Source organism: Syzygium oleosum, unplaced genomic scaffold (genome assembly GCF_021117445.2).
Source record: "Syzygium oleosum isolate NSW1041296 unplaced genomic scaffold, Sole_v2.1 Sole_v2.02, whole genome shotgun sequence".
Taxonomy (NCBI): Eukaryota; Viridiplantae; Streptophyta; class Magnoliopsida; order Myrtales; family Myrtaceae; genus Syzygium; species Syzygium oleosum.
The window spans coordinates 6,542,948-6,553,046 of record NW_026607486.1 but is presented as its reverse complement, the minus strand read 5'-3'; the positions used below and the strand labels follow the sequence as shown (position 1 = coordinate 6,553,046).

Here is a 10,099-nt window from a genome sequence, read left to right as displayed (position 1 = left end):
TGTATCCCCCAAGTTCTTCTGTTTTCCTTATATTTTATGCTCGGATATCATGAAATGGTTGGAGGGATGCGTATAAATAATTGTTGTCAATACCTAATGTTTTGATTTGATGGAAGGAATTCCTGCCCATTCGCAAACCCTAATGTCAACAACTTTAACCTCAAGTGACGAAATCTAAAAACATTCTCAGTCGTGCCTTGGTGAAAATGACATTGCGTAAAAAATCCCAAGATTGCAATCTTCCGATCCTCAATTGATTCAGTTTATGGGCAATTTAAAATATCGACATCCAAGAAATATAAAATTATTATCGTCAATGTGGGGACATACATATTTCACTTAAAATTTCCTGATAATGAGACATTACACATCACGAAATCCGACTTATTCCTCGAAGCTAATCAGTTGACGGCGTCATCAAAATGACTTTTTCCCTGGTAGTTGCACCCGATAATATTAAGCTTAGCCTCTGGTTCTGTACACATTTGCAAATCCACTCCGTCTAAGTTGATTTTGATGCACTTCTTCTGAAATTCCTTGTTAGCTGGTTGTCTTAAAACTCTCTGTAGTTGACAACTCAGAAGGAACTTTGGACCACCTGATGTACGATTGATAAGAACATGAACTTGCATGACAGATGAAGCCGTTCCTATTGAAGAAATCTGGTACAGCTTTGCCCTGTACACTTCAAGCTGTCAGCACTAGTTTGACATAGTTCACTCTCATTGATGTGCCCTAAGAATTCTGTGCCACATCTTGAATCTTTTTCGTTTTTTGGCCCTGCTTGTTTATCTGTGCAATATAAAATTCTTGTCAGTGGGAAATTTTGGTGGTCTTACCATTTTGAGAACTAGGAATCTCAAATTATAAAGAATGGAAATCAAGACATAAGACAAAAAACAAGGATAGGTTGATGACTGAGTGGCACACACAGTGACTAGAGCAAGAAATTCAGTCCGTCCCCCACATCAGTGATTAGGGGACAAGTACATCAATTGAAATGTTCATGCTTTCTTTAAATCTTCTCCATAAGCAATCCTCCCCCCATTTCAATCACTAAGCAATGGACCCTTCACTTCGAGGCACAAATACCACATAATCTTCTATACTGCTGCTGAAAGAATTTTTTTTTTAATTTTAATTTTTTGGAAGGAGCAACATGAACTCTTATCAATGAAGCGGGATGCTCTGCAGTATAATATCGCACCATACACCATTACGAAATAGTCTTCCCCTATCAGGTGAGAAGAAAAAGAAGAAGAGAAAATGACGATGAGGAGAAGAAAGTGAAAGAAATGAGGGTCGCCATATCGAATGTAGCGACACATCTTCATGCCTATTCCTACATGTTCCCGTTAACCAAGTCAATTACCATTGTGTTATCCATAAGCAAATTATAAGATGTCACGTTGCGAATCAAATTTTTTAAAGTGTTAGTGAAAGGTGTGGAAAAACAAAATCTAAGATATTGTAACATGTCATCCACACTTTCCAAATAATAGGATCTTGAAAGGTGTGGAAATACAAAATCTAAGATACTGTAACATGTCATCCACACTTCCCAAATAATTGGATCATGAAAGGTGTGGAAATATAAAATCTAAGATATTGTAACATGCCATCAACACTTCCCAGATAATAGGATGTTGATCCTTTATTATCTGGATGTGTATATCAATAATCTCTTTTAAGTAAGATCGAGATCTGAATCATGAAAAGATTGTGACTCGAAATCGTAAAATTAATAAGATTGGGCAAAACCGTAAACTCTTACTAATTTAGCTTTTGTCCATTTTACGATAGAAAATTGAACCAAATAAATTTGGCTTCTTACTTAACAAAGAAAAAATAAGCAAATTTATGGTGTGTTTTTGCCCCCAGCTACACTAATTAAAGTCAAACTTAGGCTTTCTTGTACGGACACTTGAAAGTTGTGACCAGTGACAGTCCGATCCGTGAGTGTCCCCTCGACGGTACTCTGCTCCTTGACGGGTGTAACAACGACAGAGGAGCAACTCAGATGACGATGTACTATTTGATAAAATTTAAGATTTATAGCGTGTTTATTTTACGAAAAATTAAAAATTTAAAAATATTTTCGAAAAATGACCGTTTGTATCACTTGTAAAAATAAATTAATGAAAATATTTCATTACCCACGAAAATAGGTAGTCATAAATTATTATCGATGCTAAAAATATTTTTTGTTTCTAATTTTTCCAAGTGATATAACAAATTATTTTTCATAAAATATTTTTTAAATCTTGAATTTTTCGTAAAACAAGTGCACTCTTAGAACTAGGTTTGCTTATCCCCCTAACTCAATCTCTCACTGATCCTTTATTTTTTTAAATTTCATTTGTTTATGAACGGATATGAAGTTAAAGTTCGGTGTGACATAGCCTTCCTTTGAAAATAACCTAGTTTCAATATTAAATTTGAAATTGCATAAGTGAATTCACTTAAGTATGGAAAAAAGAAAAGAAGGCTTCCATTGAAGGGAAGCCACAACACAGTCAATAGCTTATAAATTCAATGAGAAAGATAGTGGTACCAAGTTGCATACATAAGAACCACCCAAGTTCCAAACATGAGATATCGAGGCTAGTAATGAATATTAAATGAAATTAGCGGAAGTTGATGTTGTTCCATTGGATCATGATCGATTGGATTGGATCCATCGATTCATGATTGATACGATTTCGACAGAAGAAGTTCAGACGATAGCCTTCGTAATTTTTCGAAGTAAAGATCAAAATTGTACGTGAAATCAAAAGTTGCAACCACGGTATCCAAAGGAAAAAAGAGAAGACTTCTCATTCCAAAGGTGATTGAATTTTCTGAGGAATTTCTCTCGGTTACTTCTTTCAAAATTCATTAGAGTAATTCTTTTATGTTTCTTATGCTTTCAATGTCAAACAAGAAGCAACCCTTTTCGTCATTGTCCACGTTAGCAACCATCACCCGGTTCTTATTATCTATAATTAATCTAAAAACCCTAACAAAGGCATCCATATTTACCAAATATCCCTGTCTTGTGATCAGTTCTCTAACTGCCCCTCCCTGTTGCCTCCGCCGCTGTTGATCACCACTTTGTTCCTTTGAAGATCCACCTTCTTTGCCGCGGACCTCCATTTGGTGTATTTGCCGAAAAACTGCTCCATCTCCTCCAGTGTCCGCCCTTGAGTCTCTGGCAACAGCAGGTAGAAGAACACCCATGCGACACTCGCAATTGCCGCGTACAAGAAGAATGCCCCGCCAATGGTGATTGCCTTGTATAGCGATAAGAAAGTCATCGACAACACTCCACTCACCACACGGTTCAAGCCGACACCGATCGCGCACCCCTGTGCACGCAGCCTCAATGGGAAAATCTCCGAGCTATACACCCATGTGATTGGCCCCAAACCGATGGAGAACAAAGCCACGTAGCACAACACTGACGCGATGCACATGGCCACCGCCCATGTGAGATTCTTGTGACTGTGATCGATGATGGTGAGACATATTGCAAGGCTGGTGACTGAGAAGATCATCCCACCAACGCTGGTCAGCAGCAATGACCGCCGTCCAACCCGATCGAGGAGGAAGGTGGAGATGAGAATGAATGTTGTTTTTATGAAGCCGACTGCGATGGTCGCAAGGAGCAATTTGTCGTGGGAGGTGATGCCGGCCTCCTTGAAGATGCGAGGGCTGTAGAGGACAACGGCGTCGATGCCAGAGGCTTGTTGGAAGAAATGGATTCCTATGGCGCAGATGAAGATGTGGCGAACAGACGGGGTTGGGCGCAGAAGGAGATCGCGCCACACACCCTTACCAGTGCTCTGCTCAGTGACTTTGATGACATCGTCATGGCATTCCTCAGGGATGCCAGCTGCCACTTTGATGTCAGCAAGCCGGAGCATGGCCTCGTCCTTGGAGTCGGAGGTCTTGTCAAGGACGCGCTTTGCATCGCCCAGGCGACCCTGCATAATGAGCCACCGAGGGGACTCCGGCATGGCAAGGACCCCGAATGCGAGCACGACCGAGGGGATTGCTCCCACACCGAGCATGACTCGCCACCCGAGGTGGAGGGGGAGCTTGGAGAAGGCATAATTGGAGATGTAGCCGAGGAGGATGCCGCCGTTGATGAACACCTGAACCACCAAATTGACGTTGATTCATACCCATAGGCTACACGTTGGCAGCGTTACAATAAAAAATTATTTACCCCAACACATTTTCTAAATGAGAAAAATAAGGCCCTCTATGTCTACTATGAGGAGGTATAGAATAACAATCACCTTTCAAACTATAATTTTTCCAGTAACGAGAAGAGTGCACGTTGAACATGAAAAGGACATATTTTGATAAACAATTAAAAAATTAAAAAGATGCTACAAAACAAGGGAAAGAAAAAACAAATAAAATGAGAGAGTACCTCAGGGAAGGAGGTGAGGAAGCCGCGGGAGGAGGCAGGGGAGACCTCGGCGGTATAGACTGGGGCGATCATGAGGGCATAGCCGACACCAATGCCGGCGACAAAACGGCCAAACATGAGGAAGGGGTAGTTGGGGGCCAAGCCCATGAGGAGGGCTCCGGCGAAGAAGATGGCGCCCGCCAACACGATGGTGTAGCGGCGGCCGATCCAATCGGAGGTCCATCCGGCCAATGCCGACCCGACGAGCGAGTAGACGTTGAGGATCCCCGTCAGGATCTCTAAGCGCACATCGCTTACCTTTAGGTCCTCCTTTATGTATATCATTGCCCCGCTCATCACTCCTATGTCTGTTACAAATTTTTTAAAAAATTATTTATAAGAAATTGAAAAAAAATTCTCGTGCTCTTTTCTTCCTCCCTTTTTCTTTTCATTTTTTTTGGTCAGACCTCCCTTTTTCTTCAAATTGATTTTCCTTGTATATATCATTTATAAGATGAGAATAATGAGAACTCATAATTGCAATCGACTTTATTTGAAATTAACTTGCTTGGTTCAAACAAACAGAAAAAAAGTGGATGATATTATCCCAAAACCATTTATTTCAAAAGATGCGAACTTCCCATTTATGTGGAGTATTTACCAATTAAAGTCCAAATATTTACCCAAAAAAAATCATAAATGAAAAAAAATAAAGAATGTCGTCGGTCAATTTTCTTCCTTTTCCTGAGAAAATTTCTATCTCTTTCTTTTCTTTTTTTTTTGGGTTTTTTCTTTTTTCCATTTCCTATCCATCGGAAAAAAATGACCTTTGGCCATAGATATATTATTTTTATTGATAATAAAGCTAGACAAATAAATTGCAATGACTAAGATATAATCTGATTTTGTGTAGAATCAGAGTTCATTTTTTGGTTAAACATACAAGCAGAGTTGAGTTGCAAGAAATCGATTCCATTGACAGAGAGAGAGAGAGAGGTCTGACCATATCCCAGCAAAATGGAGGTCATGGAGGCCAAGATGGCGCAGGCGATGGCATACTTGTTCCGGCGCGGCTTCACCGGAGGATCGAAGTCCTTGATCAACTTCCGCTGGTCGCCATTGTTGGAGACGGCATCCTTAGCCACGGTGTTCTGGTCAGCCATCTCCATCTTCTTCCCCAGAGAGAGAGAGAGAGAGAGAGAGAGAGAGAGAGAGAGAGAGAGAGAGAGAGAGAGAGAGAGAGAGAGAGAGAGAGAGAGAGAGAGAGAGAGAGAGAGAGAGAGAGAGAGACCAACTCTTTTTGGGCGTGATTATATGAAGGGATTGAAAACGAGAGGAGAAGAAATGAGAGGAGGAGCAAGGGAAGAAGGTGCACGAAACTGGTGTGCACGAATGGGGAGCGTGTATGTATAGGCCAAACCTCGCGTCGCTTGTCTATAGAAAGAGATCACCTGACTCATGATCTTCATCGTCCTTTTTCTTTTACCTAAGATAAAACAAAAGTTCATGGGAAAAAAAAGAAAAAGAAATCTCTTCGCCACGATTGTCATTAGTATAATTCCAAAAAAGTATCATCTTTTCCATACAAGCCGAACACGCGAAACTAGAGAAGGAACATTAGTCGATAAGAATTTCCTAAAAAATTATGAAAGGTATTTTTTTACGCGCTAAGCAAGGCTTACATTCAATGGAGGTCGTAAAAGTGGAAGGTGTATAATATTTGATATGGATTCTATAAGTGCGGATTAATTACAATATGTAGAAACTTTATCCTCTAATCTAATCAGAGTAATCAAGTGGATAGAATGCCACGTGTGCAGTAGTGTTCTCATACAATCGTCCATATCCACGTGTCAAGCGAGTGCTTGTTCATGTCAATGACTCAATTATCTTTTGGTGTAAACAATAAAAAATACAAGAATTATGTGGAGACTTTGTACCTAGCTGGTAGGGTTAGGGATCTCCCCCATAACGCAGCTGTGCCTTCAAATGGGAAAATGTGTTAGATATGAATAAACACCAATTATGCACTCATAAGATACTGATATATTACATATATGTAGAAACATTGAAGAGATGTTCACCAATATACTGATATGTATCATAAACTTGAATCGAATAATCCTTACACACGCATGCAAATTGCCTGTCCATAGTCTGTCACATTGAAGAGATGTTCACCTTCACGTGTATGCGCTAGGAAAGGGTGGGTCTATTTCCAACCCAATTTTGGATGGAACCACAAATTTTTTTTTATTTAAAGCGACAAAAACACCCTTATGATAGGAAAATTACCAAAATAGTCCTAAATCTATTGTAATTGTGCCAGCTCCTAAATCTTTTGCATTTGTGTTAATTCAGTCCATCCGATCAATTTTAACCAGCTGGTGCTGATGTGGAAGCTGGTTGGCCGGCTGACACTGACATGAAAATTTTTTAATATTAATATTATTTTTTTTCGCTTTTTTTATTTTTTATTTTCCTTCCTTTTTCCTTTTTTTTCCCTCTATTTTTTTTTATTCTCTTCATCTTCAATCTCTAATTGGCAAGGTCGGCCCCACCAACTCTGGCGAGGCTCGACCTCACAAGTGACAGTGAGGACGAGTCACTAGATATGGTGAGGTGTTTAGCGAGGCTCGCCCTCGCCAAGCCACTGGTGTCGGCCTCACTGGTGGTTGGGCGGAGTGAGCCTCACCAGATCTAGCGAGTCAAATGGCGAGGGCGATCCTCGTCCAGGGCGGGCGAGGCTTGCCCTTGACAGCGGCCAACGGTGCCGCCCTTGCCGGCCAGCGACTAGACAGAGGTTGAAGATAAAGGAAAAAAAAGAAAGGGAAAAAGAAAAGAAAAGAAAAAAAGGAAAGACAAGAATTTTTTTTAATAAAAGCATTTGAAAAAAATAAAAAAATATTAAAAAATTGCCACATCAACATTGGCAGTCTGGCCGGAGTCCACGTCAGCGTTGGTCGGCCAAAATTGGCCGGATGAACTGAATTGGCATAAATGCGAAAGGTTTATAATTAAATTGGCACAAAAAAAAGGTTTAAGACTGGATTGGCACAATTACAATAGATTTAGAACTGTTTTAGTAATTTTCCCCCTTATGGTACTAAGGCTCAATCAAGTAGTAAATATCATTACTCAAATTCACTTACTTTCCTTTCAAAGTAGGGATGGAAGCTACCGGAAAATAATTTTTTGTTTAAAACAATTGAACATCCTGAACACAAAAGTGCAATCCTATAAAACAACTTGATTTTTTTGTTTAAAACAAACAGTCTGATTTCATTCATCGGCCATTCTTATAAGCTTCTATATGTAGAAGTTTCTGACATACACACTCAATCACAACAAGAAATTAATGAAATCCGTCCATGTGAAAACTATGCAAGCTCGATTGAAAATATTTATCTATGAAAACGGGCTTAAGTTACTATATAACTTGGGATTGAATGGTGTTGTACATTTAACAAATAAATATTGTAGAATTATGATTGATATAAATATTACATCTCGCCAACGTCAATTTACTTAAAATCTTTTACTTGATTGAGTACTAATGGCATAAGGATTTTTTTTCCACTTTAAATAAAGACGTGTGATTGGATCTAAAATAGGGTGAAAATAGCCCCACCCTTAGGAAAATCAATTCAAAGAAAAAGGGAGGAAATAATGTCGAACGTTCGGTAGCTTTTAGAACAAGTCCAACAGATGCGGGAAGTATCCAATAATTTGGTGCATTAGGTAAAAATTTTCTAGTCCCCAGTCTTTCTACTTTGCAAATCTAAAATGTGCTGATGGTGTTGTTTAAATAATTCAGAGTCTGAAAAAAAAGAAGACGTAATAATTAAGAGTTCCGTACTTTCAGCTCTGGGGAGGTTACCACTGATAGGTCTTCACCTTCTTCTAAAGCCCCATTTCTGCATACTCATGGGCTAATGCACTACTGCTGGACAATGACGACGAACACATACTAAGAGGGTCTGTTGGCAAAATACTTGTTCTTTGACATAAATCTACACAGACTTCGAGCTTCATCGTAAAAAAAAGGCAACTGTTTTCACCTAAATTTTCATGATGGTCTAACTTAGGAAATTCGAGATCCGAAATTCCCCTTCGTGGCGCGTCTTGTTTCTTGATAAATTAGGTAAGTGCCCTAGTATCTCGATTGCATATAGAAATTAAGAGCACTGCATTCCGTTAGTAATTAGGCATTTTTTTTAGGGTGACTCTTTGGTCAAACCATAAAAAAAAGAGTCAATTCTAGGTAAAAAATTACAAAATCGTAAAAGTTGCATATAAGTGTCAATTTAGCATAGGCATGTAGAATTAGACCTTTAAATTTCAAATTTTCGCAAAAATGGCCAAAGGTTAACTTTATGGTCAAACCGAAGAATTTGACCTTTGACCGAAAAATTATAATTTCATTAGTTTCTAATATTTTTTCTACATCTGAATTAGGGATAGTGAATTTAGAGACCTCAGATCAAATTAAAGAAATTTCAACTTATGAAGCCGGTTAACCATTTAGAGCATGATACTTAGCACCGTAAGATTTGAGTTACTTAAGCTCACACCCCTCAAGATCATGTCACTTGATGTGACCACACAAAGATCCTCACCTTTTTTCTCTCATCTTGGTCCCCTGGTGATTAGGGTGCGTTTGTTTGAGAGAAAGTATTTTTCGAAAATCTATTTTCCGGACTTTCACCAGTTTGATTTGCTTTCAAAATTGAGCTCGTTTAGGTTTAAAGAACTTTGGGCTTGTACAGGTTTAGTGAGTTTGGGTTTTTACTTGGTTTGATGAATTTGGGTTTTCTTTGCCTTTAGAGGATTTGTACTTGCATGGTCATGGTTAGTCCAGGCTGGCTTTGATTTAGATGAGGTTGGGCTTAATTCAATTTTATTAGATTGTGCTTCATTTTGTTTTGAACAGATTTGAGATAAGAGCCCAATTGTGTCCTAGGCCCAGATCCATGAGGCGTAAGCGTGACCCATATTTAAATTAAAATAATAAAGAATTTAAAAATTATGAAAAAAAAACAGAAAATGGTTAGAAATAAAAGCCTTGATTCGGTTGTTAAATCTTAATAATAGATTTAGTTTAGTTTCAATTGGATAACATAGCCTTTAATTTAGGGGTTTCAGCAGTTATTTACATAAAGGTAATTCGTGCGTCTCCTCTAGATGTTCTTGTACCTATACCGATACTTTGTTAAAGTGTGCCTTTTTAAATAATTTCCATTTTGGTATAATGTTTGATCATTCAAGTTTAGGAAAAATCATCAGAAGTTTGATGTTGGCTTTCTATCCCCCCAAGTTCTTCTGTCTCCCTTATATTTTATGCTCGGATATCATGAAATGGTTGGAAAGATATGTGTAAATAATTCTGGTCATTACATAATGCTTTGAATTGATGGAAGGATTTCCTGCCCATTTGCAAACCCTAATGTCAACAACTTATACCTCAAGTCATGAAATCTAAAAACATTCTGAGTCGTGGATTTTGTAGTTCCTTCGGTGAAAACGACATTGCGTGAAAAATATAAAGATCGCAGTCTTTCGATCCTCGATTGAATCAGTCTACGGGCAACTTAAAACATCAACATCCGAGAAATATCAAATTACCGTCAGCAAGGGACAAACAGATAATCACTTAAACTTCCTTATTATTAGACATTGCATATCACGAAATCTGATTTA

The 10,099-nt window shown here is 38.7% G+C and overlaps 1 protein-coding gene across 1 annotated transcript; it reads right to left on the bottom strand.

The window, feature by feature from the left end:
- Positions 1–2,819: 2,819 nt before the first annotated feature.
- On the bottom strand, positions 2,820–5,593 carry LOC115689909 (polyol transporter 5-like). The gene is made up of 3 exons (XM_030616100.2): positions 5,403–5,593; positions 4,421–4,767; positions 2,820–4,136 (listed from the first exon to the last, which is right to left on the bottom strand). Exons 1-3 carry the CDS (start codon positions 5,566–5,568, stop codon positions 3,042–3,044), a joined length of 1,608 nt encoding a protein of 535 aa, XP_030471960.1. The 5' UTR covers positions 5,569–5,593; the 3' UTR covers positions 2,820–3,041.
- Positions 5,594–10,099: the final 4,506 nt, after the last annotated feature.